The sequence below is a fragment of the Dermacentor silvarum genome, chromosome 1 (genome assembly GCF_013339745.2).
Source record: "Dermacentor silvarum isolate Dsil-2018 chromosome 1, BIME_Dsil_1.4, whole genome shotgun sequence".
Classification (NCBI taxonomy): Eukaryota; Metazoa; Arthropoda; class Arachnida; order Ixodida; family Ixodidae; genus Dermacentor; species Dermacentor silvarum.
Genome location: NC_051154.1, coordinates 85,258,197 through 85,282,585, shown reverse-complemented (window position 1 = coordinate 85,282,585; position 24,389 = coordinate 85,258,197). Strand labels below are relative to the sequence as shown.

Sequence of the window (24,389 nt, the reverse complement as noted above, 5' to 3'; positions counted from 1 at the left end):
ATTGCTACTACGAGCACGTTTACTTGCGTGTAGCAACGTGCGCAACGTATGCGGAAGCACAGTGAGCTTTGCAGAGCCTAATAATTTTGCAGAATTACGTGCCGTAATTCTGCAAAAGAAAAAAAAAAAAAGAGTTAGGACAAGCAGTCGTATACACTCATGAACACATCCGGGATTATACGAAATTGCATCAGGTGAACTCTGATCCTAGAGCTTCATTAACGGATAATGTTGTTACTGAGTACAAAATGGCAAATACATTACGGTATTTGCGGTGTATTTTCCGCCGTGACGTTGACGAGGTCGGGGCGCCCATCTTTTACCACCGCGTGTTAATAGCGCTCTTTCCATGGCCAAAATTAGTACTATGTGGAACGCGCTCGCATAAATAAGCATACTGAACACATTTTGACCGAACTTACAGCGCAGTCATCGCAAAACATAAAATCGAAGCCGTGGCACCGTTCAGGCGAGCCGTAATGACGTCAGAAGTACGTTTCAAGGGATCGCATTTCGCTCAAAATTTTCTCCTGCAACTTGTCGACAAACTATCATTTTGCACGCTGCTGGGAATTATTAAGATGAAAAAAAAACATCAATACAAGAGTTCATTCGTATGCAGTGTACGTACTATCGACCAAAAATGTTTACGGACCAAGGGATCTGACAAAAAGCTGAATATCTCCTCAGCCTCAAAACGCAGCCTGGTATTCCTCTTTCCAGCTTCTACTGGCAAGAACAACATTGTGATGTGCGGTTTTACTGGCTACATTTAAAGGCTGCTCGGATATTTAGCGTTTTCTCAGATCGCGTGGTCCGTAAACTTTTTTGGTCGATAGTACATTAGAGTGGTTGCACTATAGCGACGGGTCATTGTGATCCATGTAGTTGACGGGTCCTGCACATGGCACTTGGTTGTTATAAAGCTATACAATTCCACACCTACATCTAATCGAGAACTGCCTAGCCATATAATTAAGAAGAAGTGGAATGAAACGCCTACGCTGGTATAGCATTAAAAAAAGTAACATTTTATACCTACACTTACTACCGTATAAGAGAGAAACCGAAGGTATATTTATTGCTAATGTCATAAACAGCACATTTTGGTGACAAGTATAATTTTGCCTTTTTTTTCTCTCGCGAAATCCAATAAGGCTGATGCTGTTTCCCGTACACTTGGTTCATTGGAGGAGTTATGTCGGAAGACTTCACGAGGTAGCACCATGCATGGGCTCATCTAATGGCGTTGGGTAAACTAAACTGACAAATTCACGACTGATCATCATGATATGTTTTCTGTGGCACTAGTAAAATGTAACCAGAGCAAGTATAGCTCTGATTACATTTAACTATGCAACGTTTTTTCAGACAACAGCAGGACCGAACCGCCGAATTCATGGTCCAGAGCAGCCTACCGGCGATGCAAAAGGTGGCACTACGCGACGGCGGCTGACACCGAACATGTAATGTCGCTCCATCCCGCCATCCTCACCGCTACGGAGCCTGCCGCTCACCTCTAAAGCATCAACGTCCCGAGAGTGGACTCCACCCGTTGAAGAGTACCATCAGCGAAAGCCGCTCCTTGATACTCTCTAGGCTTACATCGGGGAGACGAGCCTGATGGTGTAAATCTAAGCTTCCAGCTAACACTCCTGCCTTGTCAACCCCGGATGACCGTAGTCAATAATGGAGGAGAATTGTCGAAACAAATACGTTCCGTGAACAAGTATTGCAAGCAGACCTAGCTCTTATGTGGCAGACTTGATCCCGTCGGCGTGGACGTGTGTAGGTACATGTATACCGTACACGCAACATACCCGAAAGCTAACTTACTTTGCCTATTGTGATTATACAGCGTAATCAAGCTCATCCATGCGTGCCTCGAGTCTACAATGATAGAAACTGGGCTGGTTGGTGATGTTCCATAATTTTTGCGCTAGCGTACGTACCAGAGCACAGGGACACAAACACTAGGGAACCAGACTGTACGAGTAAAGCGCTTCACCCGTGCAGTCCTTTTTATTCGTGTGCATGTTCTTGTGGATCACGCTAGTGAAAGAATCACGAAGCCTCGAGTGTACGAGTTTTTCTACCTTTATTACAGAAGAAGAAAGGGGGGTCTACTGTGGCGACCAGTGGCAGAACAACGCGAGCGCTGGCAAATACTTTTGCGCGAATAACTGTGTGTCCCGTGCTTAACTCCATTTTTCTCGCTCTCCCGAGCTGAGATATTCCCTCTCGTCAGGCGCATATATACTGGAGTGAACGTACTCAACCAGGGAAATATGATAACTTTCGAGAATGGAGTTAAGAGATAAGTAGCTACTTGCGCATAAATAACTTTCCCGTACTCCATTGTTTACAGAGCGCGTTGTCTCGGCACAACAGTACAACATTGCGGTAGCGAGAGGGCTGGCGCCAATTCATCATGTTCCGGCTTCAGTAACCTCTTCACGTCGTGAGAATGGCAGTAGCCATTGCTGTCACGGCAGAAGAGGCTTTGTAACTTCAACGTGACTTGTATGCGTCTCTGCTTTCTACTCGGTTACTTTTCATAGATGCCTTTCTAAAATCCTTGTAAATGGCTTCCGCAATATTTTGATATATCTTTGTATTTCCTTACGTGTTTGTAGTTTTGTTCGCCCGTATTACTAAACTGATTCGTCATCTACTTAATACTTTTTTCGCCCATATTTTATGTTTTAGCGTGAAACTGTATGATGAAAAATTTTTTCCGATATTGTTTGCTTTTATTTTAACACGATCGCTTGCCTGTAATTACACATCTCAATTTAGAACCAGTACTAGCCTCTGGCTATGGGTCCAGCCACTGTCGACTTTTTCATGTATCATACTAAGGAACGTGCAATAAAATAAAAGAAAGAACTGGTGGCCGACGATATGTTAGAATGAGTAGGGACGCTATAACGTAAAGCCATTCCAACCTGTTTTTATTCCATTTTTGCCACAAGCCCTCCGCGATTGGTCAAACATTTTTCCAGCCACCCCAACTTCGCCTGTCTATGACGTGATATCGCGAAAACCGCGACAACCTGCCGTCCAACCACAGACGGCCTTGTTGACGAGCATCCGCCACGGCTGTGGGAGGCAAGTGCTGCCGCCGGGTACCTACCGGTAAAATAGGTACAAGCGCGCTCCTGGCCTGGTGCTCAGCCATTATGGGACCTCAACGCTTGGAAAGGGGTGTTTGTCCTTAACCCGAAGGCGTCCCCACCTCAATAGGTGCTTGGGGCGCCACATGGGAAATGGCCGCCATGGGAGCTCTCCGGCCCAGACATCACTTTGGGCCACACGCCGAAATTCTTTGACAGTCATGGACTTTTTCTGGATGTTGTACTGCTGGTACAGGCCCTGGCCTCCCGACACCACTTGCGAGATGGGCGATGGAATATCCATCTCGATGTCATCGTAGCCACCCTTGCGTGAGATCCACTCCTTAGGTGGGATGATCTTGGCCAGGCCGGCCTTGTGTGCCCCCATGGACTCCATGTGCTCTAGGTACTTGGAGAAGTCCTGCATCTCCTCCAAGGTGGGACGGAACACCATGATCTTGGGCACGCTCGAGGTGAACGTGCCCCCCGTGGTGCCTCCGCCTGGGCTGGGCTTCTCCATGGTGCACAGCATTCTCCTCCTCCTTTTGGTAGACGCCGCTGTGCGATGGTCCTTGTGAAACTTACTCGGGCGTTTGTACCACGAACAAGGTAAAATATTCTCTTCCGGACATGAGACTCATCTTGCAGGCACACCACTTGCACTGAAAAACCACCATGCTGGAATCGCAGCACGGCTTCAAAATATTGCGCGTCCAAAGAAGTAGGTCCTAATCTAGTTTTCCCTACCGGCGCAAAATAATATCTAAGACGACTGCGCATTTTTCTACGCAACAAATAAATTTAGGTAACTTTATTATAAGAGCAGCAAGCGATATTGAAAGAACAGACATTCTTTCAGATTGTGCGCATTTTTCGCCATTAACCCTCCACTATTGGTCAAAAAAATTTCAGACTGCGACCACTTCACCTGCTTGCCACGCGACGTCACAAAACCGCGTAAACCCACCACGTCAAAGTGACATGAACGCAATAAAGATGCATTAATATGCCGAACAAAAGTGAAAGCTTTTCGGAATAGTCGGAGACTGCCATGTTTCGAAAGGAATAGAGGATGGCTGCCCGCCGATCACTTTGGCATTGGCTGCTCGGAGATGCGGCGGAGAATGGATTTACTTGGGTATAATAGAAATTTTTTGCATGGCAGTATAATGTTGTCGAGCCCTTTCGGCATATATACCACATCACTAAGCTAAGTAAGGGGAAGCGGACCTATTTCAGACACGAGCACCACTCTCCTCATCCTGTTATCTACTTTCACTGCGCTAGCTCGGCCCCCCGAATACCCTCTCCACTTCTGCTCGCTCCTCACTTTTTGTGAGCCACTTAGATAAAAAAAAAACAGATAAAAATACAGAAAAAAGAACCCGAACCTGTCAAGGTGGTCACGTAAGTTTGACGTCAGGAGATTGGAATAATATCACAATGGAATAGCTTCTCGTTATACTGTCCTAGCTGTGGGTTCGCACCATCGAACCTTCGTGCGTCACGCGGTGATGTAGAATCATTAGACCATTTTGTTTACTACTTTTCCGAAGATATAACACCGAAAGAATGGCATACTTAGAGCAACCCATATCGCGTATTGTCGTTAGCCCCTCACTAATTTATATTTTATCTTTTGGTGCGAGCGCCCTTGCTCGTGCCTGAAAGGAAGTATATGAGTACATGAGTACATGAGTACATGATTGCTACAGGGAGCCTGATATACATCTTTTTTCTAATTACTCACAACTGGTTTGCATATTTTAATTCACTAGCGGCTTCATCAGAAATTGGCATGATCACTTTTCAATGTTTTTTTGGTATTTATTATTATTACTTAAATATAGGTAATACAGACCATTAGGTTAGCGAGAAAGAAGGCAGCCATTATGCTACCATTGCGAACCTTGGTCAATGCCTCCTCGTGGGTACATGCCATTCAATGTAGGTAACAACAACAGCTGCAGTTCTTGCACGTCTGATGGAGAGCTGCAGTTCTTGCACGTCTGATGGAGAGTTGGAAGCTTTTATGTAACTTTATTTTATTATTCATGCCTTGCGGTAAAATCTCCCAAATAATGCTTTTTTTTAATTGTGGTTTTATTCGCTGAAGACGTCAACAGAGCACGGGCTTATATCGATAGACCCTTAGCTAAATTCGTGAATATTTGTGTTATATTACCTATATTGTGCCGGAAACTACCCGATTCACACCATTTGAACTGGTTTATGGGCGCTGCGTAACAACACCTTTAGACGCCATGCTCCCGGTAGAGAGCGGAACAAGAAGAAGTGACAACGCTGACGACATCATCCAGAAAGCCGAAGAAGCTCGACAGCTTGCTCGCAACCGCATCCGCAACCAGCAGAGTGCCGACGCCCACCGTTACAACAGTAGCCGAAGGAACATCCAGTACGAACCCGGCGACTATGTTTGGGTGTGGACACCCGTCCGTCGTCAAGGGCTGTCAGAAAAATTGCTGCGCAGATACTTTAGCCCGTACAAGATCGTCAGGCGACTCAGCGACGTGAGCTACAAGGTCGTCCCTCAGAGTACTAATATGAGCTCGAGCCGACGGCGAGCACGAGCCGAAATTGTCCACGTAGTACGGATGAAGCCGTACTACGCCCGCGAAGAACTGCCCCTCTGATCAACTCTCTCCCACGCCCTCTGTCGCCCTTTACCCTTTCGAACCGGCGACCGGGGCGGCGGCTTTTCACGTGGGGAGTAATGACGCGAAGTAAGCTGCCCACTACAGGCACAAGATCGCCAGGGAGAAGACGGCGAAGGGCGCAGGTGTGTGCGCGTTCTCTTGAGTGTCAGCCATCATTGAAGAAGGCTGTTCTCTTTCGGCGAGTTCGAATTAATTATCTTCGTGACAGTACTTTTACCAATTCAAAATGTCTCATTAGTGCTTCTGTTTGAATTTGACCAATTATTTTGCTAACGTATCAGATACTTGGTCAATCTCCTATAGTGGGTACGAGCCACTCATAAAGGAAAAGCAAGCAACCAACGAAACAACCCTCAGCTGCAGAATTCATTCTCTTTGTATTCCACGCAGTGAAATCAAGGCTACCTGTGTTTCTGCAAATGGCTGTCGTATCGCCAGCTGCTGTGAGTGGCCAGGGCTCACGAACGGACGGTACAACGCCAGCGGCTTTGTAAATTCGACACCGGATAGCTAACGCCATCTTAATTCCCAAAACGCTGCCCGGTAGTTTGAGACGCAGTTTCGGGCATTGTTATTAGCCATTCGATCGGGACGCAGCCAAGAAGCATTAGTCGGTGTGTATGTCTAATGAATGGACACGTAATAAATCCCGATTAAAGAGACTGGTTGCGCGTACTTGAGCCCATTTGGACGCAAACGTTTCTGTCGCCGGGTTCACCATTCAGAATGTGCCTTCGCAGAACAAAAGAGGTACCTCAAACGGAAGCAGACATTGATACTTACTTCAGCTGTATGACGAATAGCCTTTACAAGGCGCGTCTATCCGAAAACTTGTTAATTAGCACTGCTTTACCAAAGTGCACGTGTACCGGCATAGTTAGACCTGGTTAGCGCCAGACTGCGCAACCCTTTCTTCGCATACCGTTCTCTTGTTGCACATATGCGTATCTCATTGACCATGTATAGCACAGCGAACGCACCTGTGGACCCCCAGGGCAAAACATTTTGCCCATATCGACATAAGTTCTCCATCGAGTGTAACTGCGATCAGCTGCTCTTCGTCTCTTGTGTATAAACCTACGGCCGTGGTCTTTGAAGCATGGACCTGCAAAACCATTATTTCTTACTTCGTAATCCGTAAAGATACGTTCACTGTGCATAGACATGGCTCACTTCGACGCTGTCGTCAGTGTCTTGTCCTCTGGCAGAATGGCGTACAATTCGTGCCCAAAGAGGCCAACCCGCTTGGTACAGACTGTTGCTCGTCGTGTATTTGTGCCGTAACACTGTTGGCGCTCGAGAGCTCTAGACATTAAGAACTAGTCGTTCCCAATCTCCATTCCTCCTTCTTCTTTCTGGGGTTTTACGTGCCAAAACCAGTTCTGATTATGAGGCACGCCGTAGTGGAGGGCTCCGGATTAATTTTGACCACCTGGGGTTCTTTAACGTGCACTACAACGCAAGCACACGGGCGTTCTTGCATTTCGCCTCTTCGGAGCATCCCCAGAGTCGGAACCCCAGCCTCCAGTGGAATGACCTCAATGAAATTTGCACTTGAAACGCCGATGGTACGTTTATCTCCGGCTTAAAATATGCAACTAAGAGCAAGGCTTTTAGAAAAGGCATTGAACTATGGACACTAGTATTTTTCTTCCTGGCTGCACGTTGCGTGCGTTCACGTTTGCTTACTGTTGGGAGGAGGAGGCTCATCGAATGACACGGTTGTAAAATAAATAAATAAATAAATAAATAAATAAATAAATAAATAAATAAATAAATAAATAAATAAATAAATAAATAAATAATAAATAAATAAATAAATAAATAAATAAATAAATAAATAAATAAATAAATAAATAAATAAATAAATAGAATTAGAACCAAATATATAATACAGGATAGCGAAAAAAAATTTCTATACTGTCTAAACGTCACCGGGGAAAATTCAAGTGAGTTTCGTGCCCAGCACACATCCACATGCACAAAGAAAATTGGTTTACACATTTTGTTCGGCCTTTTGCGTGCACATTATAGTAGCATGCTTTCACTCGTACTTTTCAGTGCGCTCCTATTTATGTTTATGAAAAAACAAATAAATCCTTTGTCACAGAGAGTGCCTGAAATACCATTGTTCAGAATTAACCTTACTTAGAAAACTATCTTTGGCAGTCGCATATTTGCCTTCTGCCCGATGAGGGCAGAAGAAAAATACTCCCGTGCGCTTTAGCGGCGTGTTAAAGACTTCCGAATGGTAAACATTTATTTGGAGCCCTTTACTATGGCATGTATTATAGCCCAGGTACAGTTTTGAGACGCAGAACTCCAAAAAACGAGTATTATTACAGAACAAAACTTCTATGATCGCGTTAATTTTTATTATACTATATATAGCTGTATTAATTAGAAAACGAAATGAATCGTGAAGGTGCATCACTGTTTAGCTTCCTTTCTTTTTTTCTGACATCCAAACGTGCACGCATGAAAACACGCTCACCTCTATACGTATACGAACTTCGGGGCACGTTTAGAAGGGAACGGGAATCAGGCGAGCGAATCGCTTTTCGCATCTAAGATGGGTGCCCAATTGACCAGCGTCTTCGCTGCCATTTGCGAGATCGTGGGTACTGGCCCGTCACAAAATACTCCTGTGTGCGAATGGCTTCGATCCAGCCAGAGGCTTCCTTTTAGCGAAGCAAAAGGCCAAGGCACTAATGAAACGGTGTTGGCCACACGCCGTGAAACTGTAGTGTAGTTCTCGCAAAGGGGCCAAGACTAAGGTATGTGTGACAAAAACGGTACGCCATGCTCCCTTTTTGTCACAAGAAGAATACAATGGTTACATTTGGTTGAAACGAATGCTCTCGCAGGTCAGTACCACTTTCGGAAAGTGGAAGAAAGAATAAAAGTGAAAACAAAAATGAAGCGAAGCGTGTCACTCACTTAGTTCATGACGTCGATCCTCTGTGGTTCTGAGCGGAATCCGCCACTGCGCTGTAGCTTTGTAGGAAAAGTAGAGACCATCGGGGGACACAACAAGGGCGACGCCGGCGTGCTCAGGCACCTGCGCGTTGAGTGGTTTTCCACCCAAAAGCGCATTCCCCGCATCCTCGATACCATTCACCTGCCTAGGGGTGGAAAAGCATACAATTACAAAATGAGCATGTAAACAGAGCAGTGAAAAAGCTTTCAGTGAAACGGCATTACGAGAGTCATAGCTTTTTTGTTATGCACCTAAAGTTTGAGAAGTTTGAAATTCACAACACGCTGAAACACATGTGCCACACGGCATTGCGGCCCGGCTAAGCACTCAGAGCACTCGAACACTCTCTAGAGTGATTAAGAACTTCCATTCTGAAACAGTACACCTTCAAAGTATGGGGAGTGTTAGAGAAGCCCTACTGCACAGCCCTGAGTCGCTTTGGCTTATATACGCGCAGTGACATGCACACTTATCAAACAGACGGAACATTCCAGTAGCCACTCGTACAACCTCTATGAGAAGTATGCAGTATCTACGCACTTCGGGTCATGATCCAGTTGAAACGTTATAGTCTGCAATGCCCCGAATATCAGGCTAATATTTATTATTGTTTTCGCACCGTTGTGCTCATTTTAAAGGGCGAATCATTGTGGAAAAGCAAGAACGACGCCGCGCTCTCAAGGCACAAGTCACCTTCCGCGAGCATCCACTACTACCACAGAGGCTGCCACGCAGTGATCAAGTACTAATACATAAGGCCCGGAACGAAGCCGCGCTGACAGAAGACATCATCACTAAATGGCGGACACGTAAGACACCAGCCCAACACGACCGCTGACAGTGACCACGAAAGCAGACAAAGAAGCCACCGAACCAGTAGAATGCTCAACGCATACAACGGGCGTCCGTCCTACCGCTACGCACATGCTGTGGGACTGTTCCGGATGCAGAAATCTCCGGCAAAAATATCTGAGACCAAATATCAGCTTCTCTGAACACTGGGTCACCCCAAACAACGACAGTCGAGCCCGAGACGCTCCGTTCTCCCTCTGAGAATTGGCACATGAGGCGCACATCCATCGTCCTATGTGATCCCTGCCTAGGAACCCAGCGCTCTCTACACCGACGAGTCATCCCGTATTTGATAAAGACATTTCATTCATTCAACGTGTTTTTTATTATGCTAGAAACCCCAATAAGGACGTGAATCTGTTGCTTTCGATGGGAGCTAGCAATATCAAAGCAACGAGCAAGTGGCTTTAAAAGAAGACGAGGACTTCAATGTCGTGAAAGGGCTTTTAGTTCCTCTATTTCAGTAGCACTCAAAATCGAGCGTTCACCGAGGGACTGCCTCCCAGGGTCATCGTACTACCCAGCATCTATAGGGAAATTGCCGGCATGCCCGAGAAGTCGTCGATCTGAGCTACATCGGCTATGCATCTGACGCTTTCCATTTATTTGCATGATATATGGCTAATATGTGCACGTACACACTGCAGATGACTTCCCTTCTCTTGGCAAAAATAGTGTCGAGGTGCTGCAAAGAATTTAATTTTATAGGGTGAAGACGGTTGGGTATTGCAAGGAACGCGATCATATTTCTTATTGAATTATTCAACTGCCCCATCTATCAAAAAAGTGGCCTCCACAAAATATAGTTTTTTTTAATCCTGTAAAACTCCTCCAAAAATATTGTCAATACATGTTTAACGCAACATCACAACGCTTGATGAAAGACGCTCGCTTATAATATGACACTCGGGTTCACTTACCGAGCATCAAAACATAAGTGAGACGGGGCTTTTGCATTCTGCCTCCGATTGAATTGGTGAATGATTGATTGGTGATTTTGACCTCTCAACTGTGATAGCTTTTTTTGAATGGTTGTTGAACGCTTGATGAATTATAACATAACGTGAAATGAACCCTCACAGCAATTGACTACTTTTTCAGCACACCTAGTGCGATCATGCGGCCGTGGTGACCGGAAACGAACTATTGTTCAATCTATCGGCATTATAAAAAATGATTATGATACTGCAGGAACTCCAAGCTGAAATATGAGCGGAAGAGCTGATATTGCGCAATTGCGCAATTGTTATTAACGCTGAATTTCAGTAATCGGTTTGTCTCATTGCTTCTTCATTTGTTCTTTTTCCTGTCCTTTTTTTCTCTTGTTGAAATTATGCGAATTGTCTTGCATATTTCGAGTAGCCGCGATTGTGAGAAAAAAAAAAATCATGAGCCATTCCACTCTGTGAAGGTGGAGGACCAGCGAAGCTGTTTAGCGCACAACACAGAGGTGACACATAATTTTGAAGAAAGGTACGAAATGTCGCGGGTCTACGGCAGAGCGGCAAGTTATTCAGCAGGAAGTAAACAAGATGCTCGCCAAAGGCATTGTTGAGCCCTCGTCGAGCCCTTGGGCGTCGCCGGTCGTGCTCGTTAAAAAGAAAGATGGCACGTGGCGTTTCTGCGTTGATTACCACCACCTAAACCGAATAACTAAAAAGGACGTTTACCCTTTACCACGAATCGACGACGCTCTTGATTGTCTTCACGGTGCCAAATTCTTTGTGTCATAGACCTTCAATCTGGTTATTGGCAGATTTCCGTAGATGAGAAAGACCAAGAAAAGACCGCTTTCGTCACTCCTGATGGCCTCTACCAATTCAAGGTTATGCCGTTCGGCCTATGCAATGCCCCCGCCACGTTCGAACGGATGATGGACTCTATGCTTCAAGGTTTCAAATGGTCAACTTGCCTTTGTTACCTCGACGACGTCCTTGTGTTTTCTCCTACATTTCAGACGCACCTTGAGCGCGTCGCAGCTATTCTTGACGTATTTCGCAAGGCTGGGCTTCAATTAAACTTATCGAAGTGCCACTTCGGGCGCCGACAGATTACAGTGCTAGGCCATCTCGTCGATGCATCCGGCGTACAACCCGACCCAGAGAAGGTTCGACTAGTAACGGCTTTTCCTGTACCTCAGTCTGTGAAAGATGTCCAGAGTTTTGTGGGGCTCTGTTCTTATTTCAGACGGTTCGTGAAAGATTTCGCAGCAATCACTCGACCGCTCACTGAAGGTCTGAAAAAAGACGTGCCTTTTACGTGGGGTTCCCCTCAGGCTGCCACGTTTTCACGCCTTATCATGATTCTCACCAATCAACCTGTCTTGGCCCACTTTGACCCGTCCGCACGTACAGAGGTCCGAACCGATACCAGTTGTTATGGGATTGAAGCCGTCTTAGCGCAACGCCAACATGGACACGACCGTGTTATAGCCTACGCTAGCCGGCTCCTGACAACTGCAGCGCGCAACTGTTCGATTACCGAGCGCGAATGTCTTGCTCTCGTCTGGGCTATTTTAAAGTTCCGCCCATATTTATATGCCAAGCCCTCCTCAGTAATCACATCATGCGCTCTGTTGGCTTTCGTCGCTCAAGGATCCTACTGGCCGGCTCGGTCGTTGGGCCCTCCGACTACAAGAATATACCTACACAGTGACCTGCGAGAGAGGCAGTATGCGTCCTGGTGTTGGGGCGCCAACACCAGGACGTATACTGCCTCTCTCGCTACCCAGTCGAAGACCCGACCGCTACGCCTGATACTGATACCGACGCCTGCGTTCTCTCTGTTTTCCAACTGCACCATGCCACCGACGAGCAGCGCCATGACCCGTCCTTGCGTATCGTCATTGACCGCCTGGAACCGTCACTTGCTGAGTGTTCCCTTCGCTTATTCATACTTCAAGATGGCGTACTCTACCGCCACAACGTTCACCCCTACAGCCCAGCATTACTCCTCGTGATCCCTAAACACCTTCGCTCGGCTGTTCTCCACGAACTTAACGACCTTCCCACTGCCGGTAACCTCGGTGTGTCACGTACCTACGACCGGATCCGCCGACGCTTATTTTGGCCAGGGCTTGCTCGCTCCGTTCGAAGATACGTAGCAGCGTGTGAGAAATGCCATCGACGCAAGACACCATCGACGCTCCCTGCCGGGTACCTTCAACCACTCGACATTCCGCGGAGCCATTCTTTCGGGTTGGTTTGGACTTACTTGGTCATTGTCCTCTATCTACCTCTGGGAACAGGTGGATCGCTGTGGCCACGGATTACGCTACGCGCTACGCCATCACCCGAGCGCTTCCTACAAGCTGCGCCACAGATGTCGCCGATTTCCTTCTATACGCGACTTGATTTGATTACATATGGAGCTCCACGACAACTTCTCACAGACCGTGGCCGGACATACCTATCAAACAGTTATCGCGTACATCCTGCAGTCCTGTGCAACGAGGCACAAGCTATCTACGTCATACCACCCGCAAACAAATGGCCTCACGGAGCGTCTGAATCACACTCTCACAGACATGCTTGCGAAGTATGTCTTCTCAGACCACACTGACTGGGACCTCGCTCTACCATTTGTCACGCTTACGTATAATTACTCGCGCCACGACACAGCCCGTTATTCCCCATTTTTCCTTCTGTTCGGTCGAGAACCAGCACTGCCCCTCGACACAGCCCTCCCTGTTCACACGGCACCAACCTATGAATATGCACTTGACGCCATCGCCCGCGCTGCCCACGCAATGGAAATTGCCCGTGACCGCCTTCTGAACTCCCAAGAGAGTCAAAGGCGTTTGTACGACCCGCGATCGACACCGAGACGTGCACTTCCCGCCTGGTTCTTTGGTGCTTCTGTGGTATCCGTCGCGTCAGGTCGGCCTGTCAAAAAACTGGCCCATACCGAGTGCTTCGTGCCGTGCCTCCCGTCACCTACGAAATCGCCCCTGACGCCCCATCTGCTTCCCAGTCCAGTGATACCGTGCACGTTACACGACTGAAGAAGTATCAGCCTCCCAGTGATGCCATTTAGACGCTCCGAGACGTCGCTCCTGCCACCGGGGGATTATGCTACACGCGTGTTGTATTTGGTCGTTATAACGAGGCGCCCGGGCGCCAACACTCGAGCAAAGAGGAGGAAGAACCAACTGGGCTCGCGCAGTGAATCCAACCGGTCAGCGCTGCAACGGCTGCTGTAAATATAATCTGTACAAAGTTTCTCGTTTAATTGACTCGTCCTTCGCGTAACAATATTTATTGCCCTGATCGGTGGCCATCGTGACGATAAGTAGTCACACACACACATTCTCGTATCATCTCTGTTATTAAATCTTTCCGTCACGTAAGACGGACATACCCCCTTAAGCAAAAGTTCATACCCCCGTAAACGCGGTCTCCCCATTACCGTGGCAGAAGAGAAGCGAAATTCTATGCTGGAATGATGAGCGGCAACGGAGCCAGCTGTGGAAGAAGACGACGACGACGAACGCGTGAGCAGTGGCACGAGTGCGTTCGCGCGGTTGCGCCGAGGGGCGCCTACCCTTTCCCTTTGGTCGCCTTATCAGGCGCACACTACGCCACGCACTACGTCATACATTCACAGAGACACATCGTTTTAGACACAGGTGGCCGCTAAACCGAGCTCCCATGCGAGGGCGATATGTGTTTGCTTTTGTTGTTGGCTCTTTCACTTTTCAGGGGAGAGTTTTAGGGGAGAGTGTTTCCACGCGGACGTCATAAAATCCCGGATGCTAGCCATAGGCAGCTTCGCTGTAAAAATTTGGGAGCGTAGTTTTCTTAGCTACCTTTTGAATTCTCCGCTGGAAGTTCACAAATAGGATTTGAGCAGAGATATAAGCAAAACAGAAAGTTGCATTTCATATTGTCTTGAAAAACTTCCATTCAAGCACCGAATGGAAACAAATGGTTAACTATTCGATATACCATCAGTGTACGGCACAATTTTGTAGTCGCGAACGTCTTGCAGCGCCTGTTTATGAAAAACAATATAGTGATGTTTCACTTCGTGAATGCGGGTTATGCGCAAGCGTACGGGTGCTATCCCCTTTTATGCATTGACCCGCATTTCGCAAACCACCTAGCACGAGCCCGCGCCTTTTGCCGGTCTTGTTCAGCTGGTGCCCGGCGCTTGCCGACGACTTCGGGGTCGGTCCACTCACGCTCGGCCTGCGGCCGCTTGCGTTGCTGCTCCGTCCTTCTCGATCGGTGCTCGAACTCTTAATCGCCAGACGAACCCAGTACATCCATAGCGCACACAGAGTCGGTAGCAATTGCCAGAGGAGATGAACCCAGCGCGCCTGCACCTACCATCCTCCCCCGCTCCGCAGCACGCTCCTCCTCTCAATCTCCAGGAATCCTCCACCTCCGTCGCTCGCTTTCCTCTGCCAGATCGGCGGCCTTCGACTTAATCTCGCCGATTTCACAGATGGGGAATGTATTCTTGCGCGTAAAATGGAGCGACAGAAATATTTTAACTTACACGAGTTAAATATGTACATTGCATGGACATACTCACGAATAACATTTTAATGCATGAAAGAGTGCACCTATGCAATAGAGTGACCATATCCGATGGCCAGATGGCTATTCCCCTAAAACTTGTCGAGCCGAGCTCCTCATGCAAAGCCGGGCTCGACTCAAGGAGGCCCGCGAATACCTTATGCTCGTTTCGACTCCCTTACACCTCTTTCCACGCGCAGGTGCATTTCTCATCCGAAAATCTCAGACCCTCACTTTTCCTAAAGACGCAATCATCCATCGCATTGAGGCTACCCAATCTGTCATGTTTGCGGGCACCATCCAACGCGGCACACACGCAATGAGAATCCGCGCCCTTCCTTCACCCCATATTATCACGCGTGTGAAGGTCTCTTCATCCATACCTTACACCTGGGCGAGTTGGGCAGTGCGCCACGGTGCGCCACGTTCCTGGTGCGCCACGTCCGCGACATTCAGGGTGCGATGGCACCCGTGACTATTTCACCACCGCGGAGCGCCCCTTCCATGTCTCGGACCACGGAGTCGTCGTTTAATAAAATTTTCTTCTGCACTCCACCTCAGTCAAACTGCTGCCTACGCATGCTTGAATATTTCAGTGGTACCTTCTTTATTCTGTAATTCCTTCCTAACATGTGAACTGAATTTTTACTCATAATTGTTGAATGCTTGTAACACATTTTCGCATCGAAAGGTGCCCTATAAAGTGAGAGCGAAACAACAACAGAAATGGCACAAGAATTATGGCTAATTCGAGAACTCTGTAAATCACTAAGAAAATAAAAAAGCAAGACGTAAATAGTCTCCCATAACATTGGAGGGGTCGCAATAATGAAGGTCTGATGAGCTGAGGAAATTTATCGCCTCAAAGCGAATACGAGCGCGATATTAATGAGACCTCTGTGCGCTAACTAGAAGAGAGATAGAGAGAGACAGACAAATAAATAAAATAAGTGAGCGCGTCTTCGGAAACGCATCGCCACCGGTTCATGACATATTTCATTTCAGGATGTTGTAAGCCCCGTCATTTGTTTGGGGAGCTCTTGGACGCAGTCGATAATTAGCTCCGACGAGCCGAGGCAAAGCAAAGCAAACCTCAGTAGCTAAGTAGCGTGCGTGTTAACCCGGCTGAAATCCCTTTCATAATGTACGCGTCGGTGAATGAGAAGGCTCGCAGCGAAATTGTCGAACAAAGCGAAAAGGAGGCTTGCGATGCGAAGGCACCGGCAAAGCGACAGAACGCGCTCCCTGCATTGTAATGAGGTGAAATAATAATAACAACAATAATATTAATAATAATAATGAGAAGAAGACGAAGGAGAGGGAAACGAAAGAATTCCGGTTTTACTCCTCGAAAAAATGGCATTACGTCAGCCACAGACCTTTGTGGATCATATAAATTTGTTTTGGGTGAGAGGCTGCGTGGAAAAGAACACGGTGAGCGCAGTGGCCCGAACACTTTCGCTAACACCAACGAACTGCCCATGTGCAATCATTTTTCATGTGAGTATTGGGTACACATGGAAGCTCGCGACGGGGACGCGTCAAGGCACCGCTCTCTCTCCGCTATGAACCTTTCGTTGTGGCTTTTTTTCATAGACGAGTAGAAAATTTGCAAATTAAGTAAACGGGCCAAGAGCGTTCAGTGCTCGCGTGGCCCGCTTCATCTCAATCAATCAAATCGAGACGTTTTCATAATCAATAGGAAGTGGATCAGGAGTAAAAATGCAATAAACGTAAGAACAAAAACTAAGGCAAATGCGCGTTTACATCTAGGTCTTTATGAACATATCGTGAGATCCACCATCACCGCTAGAACTCGTAGAAGGAGAAAAAAGCCTGTCAGTCACCAGTGATGCACTAAATCACTGCGAGCAGCAATTATAAGCTCCGTATGCTTAAACACGTTTAGAAAATCCCATAATTTTCTGAGAAAAGGCCCTCACTCCTGCAAAATATTGAGGAAATTTCAGTGACACAAGGAGTCGTTTTGGAAACTGCTGAACGACGCTAAGAGGCTTCTCCTTCCTGCCAAGTGAACACCATGCAGCTTGCATGCAGACACAAGCAACTGGTGAGCGCAGCGCCATTGGTTTGGAATAAGCGGAGGCGATACACGACCCTTTAGCAAGCCCTCAGCAAAGTGGCCTTTACTGGGTATCATCCGACTCTTGGCCAATCCTATATAGTGAATATGCGCCACTTTTACAATGAAATGAAATCTAACCAAACTGCATGTCTCGATCAAAGCACAGCACTTAACTGTGCACGTCCGGGTGCTGTGGTATAGAGTACACCAGATGAGCCCAGCAGCAAACGGTCCTTGTTTGGCAGCACCAAATATAGGTATTACCTGCGCGGTTGCGTCAACCGGTTATGTCACTGTGATTAGAATACTCGCTTGGAAACGCAAGCTCGTTGGTTTGATTCTAGTTCGAATATCGTTTTACGCCACGTTGTATTGCGTCTGAACCAAAGCGTGACGAACAAACAAAAGAAAACAGTTGGCTCATTTCCTAGCTCTTAACTGCTGAAGCATATGCATTTGGGCTGTTGGTTCGTAGCAAAAAAAAAAAAAAAAAAAAGAAACAACAACAACAGCCCAATGAACAGGATACAAGGAAGGGTTAAGTGTTGATGTGATGTTGTTTACCGGATTCATCCTTCCCGTGCGCGTTGCTATTTCGGACAAACGGAGCGTTGTGTAAATGACCGCATGCGTGAGCGCTCAAACAATGTCTGTAAGCAAGCAAAAGAGAGAGCCACCTGACACAGCACTGCGCAGAATGTAGCTGTGAACCACTGTTTGAAAATTGCACCAATGTGGCAAATTATCGTGACGAACGTGCGCGACTGATATCAAAAGCCTTTCGCATCCAGAAAAGTGGCGATGCATGCATAAGCTACCCATCTATTTCACTCTTTCCAAAGGAGATATCATTCCTATTGGAGAACTTGCGTCTCATCACTTCCGCGGATGCTTCTGTTCTCTCTTTTATGTTATTTTCTTTTTTTCCTTCTTTCCTTTTCTTGTGTATAGTGGATACACTACATTATGCTGCTTGAAAGGATAAACATTTGGTTGTTAGTCAGCGCCGTTACCTGTCCCTTTCTTGGGTCATGTTCATTGAGCTGGTTTTCTGCTCTAGTATTAACTGCTGTTCGCAGTAAAACATATCGTTTCATTCAGGCAAGTTCATATGGAAGCGCTTGTGCCATGGCCACGTGCGTCGTTGGCGCAGAAAGCAACGGGAGCGTTGCTGCAATAGCTCAAGTCGACAGGTCTCTGCGACAATTTATAGAGTCGGTCTGCACCTCTCTTTTTCCGACGCTCTTCACCGTCCCCCCAGAGCAGGGTAGCTAACCGGACGCGCGTCTGGTAAAGCGACACACCTTTACTTTCTTCTATCGGCGTCTCTCTCCCTCTGCGCTCGCACGTAAATGTACAATTAATCTCGCACGGGCCTCTGGCCGGACGTCTGCGTAACGCGTTTTGAGACTACCGGGGCCATGTTGAGCCCCTCAGTCGACAAAATGAAACATTTAAGCTGACATTACTTCTGTTTGTTTTCTTCTTCCACGAGGTTCAACGAAGGTATAGACATAGAGGCAAAGATGTGGTGGAGCTCATACTGTTACGAATACGCATACTTGTTGGGTACAGCCTTTCTGAAGCTTAAAGAAATAACTAGGTGGTTCTGCGTCCCGAAGCCACAGTCTAGCGATGAGAGATGCCGTAGGTTTCGGATTAAGTTTGTACGCCATCGGTTCTTTAACGCTCATACAAAGCTCGTACACGAGTATTGTATTCCGTATTGCATTCCGCGCCCATCGGGGTATACGGCCGCCACATCCCGGGTCATAACTTATGGCCTAGTTTTCAGCAGCACTACGCTGTGACCGCAGAGCCGCCGCAGCGGGTCATTTTTAAAACTTGCTTAGGTGTTTTTAGTCCTCGATTATGCGAAAGAGAAAGTTTCTCACGCACCGATATGCCATTAATGTATGTGTGGGCGCTGCGCGTGTGTGTTCTGTGCGTGCATTCTAAGGTATACGATGTCTCTATCTCATCGCAACTATCATCTACAGTGAAATAAACGCATCACAGGATCGCGTATTCTGTCTCGGACCGAGAGAAAATGAAGCGAGAGAGAATTCTTGATAGCGCGTCATGCAATAAAATAATATACACGCAAAAAAAAGAAGCGCACTGCCGTAAGTAAGCTATAGACACACAAAAAATACAGAAGAGAGAAAAGATAAATAAAGAAACGAAAGGAAGCCTCATGAAACAGCGAACGCAGCAGGCACGCAATTGCGATGCTATTATGCAAAACACTGAGTCACAGGCCAGGTTAGTCCAATGTTGATGAGATGCGGCTGCAAATTTGCACGGACTTAGGTCATTACCGACCCGGGCCCGCCATCACCCATCATGGAGGACGACGAGCACAAAAGGTAAATAAAGAGCAAAGGAAAGAAAAAAATGAAAGCAAGCTTCCAAGAAGGCATAAACACGAAGTAACAAGGCCCGCTCGGTTCTCGGTGTCTTAAACGCACGCCACACGCGAACTCTAGGTGCAACGATGCAGAACAAAGAGCGGGGAAAAGGAAGAAAGAGCATAGAAACAGAATGAGAAAGAAAATCGAGAGAAACAGGTTTCGCGCCTGGACCTTCCTGGCCGTATCATCAGCAAGGTGCGACCGTCGTTAGAAAGTGCGGCAGCAGAATGTGTTTCTGGAACCTGGTTAACTTTATCATTACCGTTAGGCGCCTGGCACGATAGGGTCGGCGTCGTTTGGGCCGCGTGCTCTTGAAGAGCTCGGCCGAGATGGTGCGGGCAGATGGCGCCATCTCAGCTGTCCGGGCACTCGAGTAACATTTCACCTGAGACAACGGACCTGATTGGTCCACTCCCCTTCTAACTGCCATTGTGCGTTCACCGCTGCGGTTCGACGCCCTCGGGCTGCTTCTAGCGAGGGGCCCAATGCGTCCGATAAGCTTTTTTTCATTTCTAGCGCAATGTGTAAAATAATCTTGCGGTCGACTTTATGTATGCCTAATGGTGCCCTGCGGTCCTTTAGCCCTTGTAATAGCCATCGAGTTCAGTGCCCCGTCAATATGTGTGCTGTACCACGTACTTCTATTAACCTCGAGGGTTGACTCAGAACGTCACTAAAAGGAATGAATATTGAGAAGGGTGGATAGGTTGATTATTGCGTAACATATTTGTCGAGTTCTTATTTTTGACGTCGCATTCGTTTCGTTCATGCGATTCATAATGGCGCCATGCACGAATGAAAAGAAAAGCTGCAAAAATAAGTAAAGCTAATTAGACGAGGCATAAACATCAAGTTGCGCCCATTGAAGCTGAAGCGACATTCTTTGTTCTGCAGCCGTGCTTAGATAACCGGCCGAAATTGCGAAATTACCTTTGCTAAATCATGACTGTAATAATTTTAATGCAACGCGCAGTAAGTGAGCTTGCATCATTTGGCAGAATCGCGCTGGAATCATCAAACTTTTTAACTGAATTTTTAGCACAACAGTATCTCTTTCGAAACGACCCCAAAATCAAGAACCTTGAAGCCCCCAGCATCAAGAGCGCTTCATCTTATGAAAGGCTTTAGATGTGATATTAGTGACTCGAATCACGCATATTGTCACAGACCAGCAGGATAGGCCCAACTAATTGGAAGAGGGAGAGAGACTGTGAAATAATATACAAATATCGCGGTAGGCAATACAGCACAGCAGTGGAACTTGTTTCGTTGACACATAGTGCGCAATAATTTCTTCTCGTTGGTGCTCGGTTTGCCGAGAACGCTAAACTTCCTTCGCACTTGCGATTGCGTCTAATCTTTAGGCGTTTAAACAGACGGCCAAATATGCTTGGCGCCCGCTGGCATGGTCTAGAATGAGCCTTTTCTTCGGCGTTCAAAGAACACACTTGGATTTCAATCTCGCCTGTATGCCAAGAAAATTGTAACCAATCATAAGACATCACTAAAACGACAGCGCTTTCGTTCGTTTTCTCGTTGTGCTCAGCACGTGACCTGGAACTACTGGTGCACACAAAGGCCCCAAAACAGAAGTCCCATGTTCATCGGCAACCGAAAACTATGAAGACTAAACCCGGTACAATAAGGTAACGCTTCCAATCACTCGATTCGTAAACTATTTCTCTAATGATCCGGTGCTCACGACCGGACTATCTTCGTGATAATGTTGACGGAGAGCCAATTTAGACACCTGATGAAGTGGGAGAAGGAAAAGAGTTGGAGTACAAACATTATATTATCCCGGTCTATAGTTGTCGCTTATTGTTGCCATGAGAATATTCAGCCCTAACACACACACTACGACGCTTGCGGAAGCGTGCCATATAGACGCTGCTTGTTTCGAAGAGGCTTTATTCTGATGCTTTATCACTCCGCGCCACAGCGACGTCATGTGCGCACTCAAAGAGACGGGTTTGGCTATCATTAGAGGAGATTAAAATATTTTTTTTAGCATCGCAAAATCTGCCACCTTACTGGCTTGAAATGGCTCACAAAAAATACGGAGACGTGCCTCGAGTAGCTTCTACCAACACGAGCAAGCCAGGACGCAGTCTTGCAGCAAGCAGTTTCAGTACGAGTATGCCACACTTGTATGCATTTTTATCCCTATGAATGCTGTCGAAGATAATATAAACCTGTGGTTCCAAATAAAGACGCCGATTTTGTTTCTTTAGGCTAGTTCGTGGGTCATTGCACTGACACACAACATAATCATAAAGAAGGACCTACCCCGTCGAATTCCCGTGCTTGTCTTCCTCTGTTCGCGCTATCAGTCAGCGTCTATACTTAATTGTTCTATATAGAAAGAGTGCTTTCTGAAAAACCTGCTAAAACCAGCTAAAAACCGAGCAAAGAAAAGATAGAAGAAACACCATCCAATATAAACCTTAGAAATCCTAACTGTTCCAAATCCACAAAATATTTGCAAATCTAAGCTACTCCCTGCGGCTTACAGTCGAAGTGAAAGGGGGGGGGGGGGGGGGGGGGAGGCTGTTCGATCGTCTGTCGGCAGAACAAACGTATACAGCACAAGATGCTACGAGACTTGCCGCGGTCTTTTCTCGCATCTCACGCATCGCACTGATAGGCTACAAACATGTCACTCGACCATCCTCGTTCGCGACGGTGGACTTTGCTGCCGCTTGTAAAAAAAAAAAAAAAAAGTGTGGCGGCACGGGCTTTGTCTAAAGGTCATGCCGATTTCAAATCTGGGGTGGTGGAAAGGTTATCCGAGCGTAGTAAACCCGAGCGTTCCGACTATCATGAGTGTCACGATATTCACAAATTTCGCGGGCCTCACAAGCGGCTCTGTAGCGTCACGAAACTCGGCAAGGTGGCATACGTAAGTGCCCTTAGCCTGCGTAGTCGTTCAGGATGCACTATCGAGGTAGTGTCATGGCCCAGCTCCACTACATGCGTTACACTTTCTCAGCACATTATACAGCTGTCGCTGCAAAAGTAAATGAGCTAACCCAAATACAGTTTGAGTCATGCTATATGCCACACAACATTCGCAGGCTTTTTCAGCATGTTTGGTTCCGTTGCATTTAGTTGGCGCTTCGGATTCGCTCCCAGGACGGAGATTATATATTACAAGCAAAATAAGCTGCAAAATCAGCTGCATTGTACTAAGTACAATGCACTTAGTAATAAATGTTAGAATAAACTTAAGTTTATTGCTCAGCGATTAATGAGAACAATCATATGTACAGTACGTATATCTTTCTATCTTGAAAAACCATCCCTAACATAAGCCTGCGCCTACTTGTCTAGAGAGCGGAACACGGCGAAAGCAGCAGTTCGCGTATAGAGGCCTACTAAGAACGTCCCAACATAAGTGAAGTCGCCGTTGAGCTTGCTTAATTTCAAGCGTCATTATTCAGTCTGCGCATTCAAGAGCACGCGAACGTGGTGCAAGGCATTTAGGACGTCGACTGCACTGTTTCTAAAGCGCCATTTTCCCATAATTCAGAGCACGAAAGTTTTTCAAAGAGGCGCCCTAAGCAGCGAATGCGGCAAATGATGGGTTGAGTGTACGAGCGCGGTGTGCAGCGCCGCGTACGGTCTGCGCGCATAAGCCGTGCCGTCCGCTTCGGAACGAAACAGGGAGATGGCGAAGGAGAATACAGGCACGCACGGGAGACCCGCCATAATCTACATGTAGTCCTGTCTGCCTGCTTCGCTCTCGGGACTGCAATCCAGTTGCGCGAAGAGCTCAAACAGCCGAACGGTCTTGCCTCACCAAGTTTATGCCTCGAGAATACGGCGACGCCCGCAGCACTCGGGCCAGCAGCCCCGGATGACTACAAGAGTGCATCTTGGCATGGTGCTCGCGGTGCCTCTCGCGAAGCCTCGGCAAAGTTCTTGAAAGTAGGGCATTGCGAAATGCTGGATCGTGTACCCGGGCAGCTGAACGGATTTCGCTGCAAGCCGGGGAGACGTGCCTACGTTCCCTTGAACCACACACACATATATATATATATATATATATATATATATATATATATATATATATATATATATATATATATATATTTTTTTTTTTTGAGCACTCGCGGAGGCTCTTGTACATGAACAGCTAGGAAGACAAAAGCAATGCAGTGTGTTAGGTACGTACGAGGGCGAGCCGGTGAAGAAAAAGGAACAAGAAAGTGATAAACACGGAGAAAAAGAATCGTTGGTAAAAATTACAAAAAAAAAGAATATGGCAGAAGAGCAGTGCTTTTGCAGCTTCGAACTTGTTACACTACAGTGAAACAATTTTTTTTTTCGTTTGCAATTGTGCTTAACGGCCCATGTTTCTCTGTGAAAAAAAGGTGTGGTTGTCGCTTAGTGGCGCACCGGAAGGCCATAATCATAACTTAATTAAACTGGAACCCATTACTGTGTCGAGCTGTACTGTGATGCTGCAGACACATGCAAAGAGTCTGCAGCAACTTCTATGACCGCGTCCATAATTTCTAATAAAAGACGCGAAAGACACCTTTAAATTACTTAACAAAACTGTTGCGGCTGCGTGGTGCAAATTGCCTGCGACCAAGTCGACGCGGTGAAAACAAGAGCAGGTCAAAATGGCTCGACGGCAGAAGCAGCAATAAGGGCCATTTCATTACCGTAGCACCGAATGCGCGTGCCCCTGTGCCTTCGGGCTTATATAAATTAATAGGGTTTGTTTGCAGCA

The 24,389-nt window shown here is 46.9% G+C and overlaps 2 protein-coding genes across 2 annotated transcripts in view; both read right to left on the bottom strand.

Moving 5' to 3' along the window:
- Nucleotides 1–24,389, bottom strand: part of LOC119449468 (hemicentin-2-like) — a 549,353-nt gene that overhangs the window by 210,181 nt on the left and 314,783 nt on the right. Inside the window, exon 14 of the mRNA XM_037712679.2 lies at nt 8,735–8,919. The gene's annotated coding sequence lies outside the window, so the exon portion shown is untranslated. The remainder of the gene's footprint in view (nt 1–8,734; nt 8,920–24,389) is intronic.
- Nucleotides 858–3,636, bottom strand: LOC119449558 (probable lysine-specific demethylase 4B). Its single transcript, XM_037712790.1, has 2 exons — nt 3,306–3,636; nt 858–898 (listed from the first exon to the last, which is right to left on the bottom strand). The coding sequence occupies exons 1-2, from the start codon at nt 3,634–3,636 to the stop codon at nt 858–860; spliced, it is 372 nt and encodes a 123-aa protein (XP_037568718.1).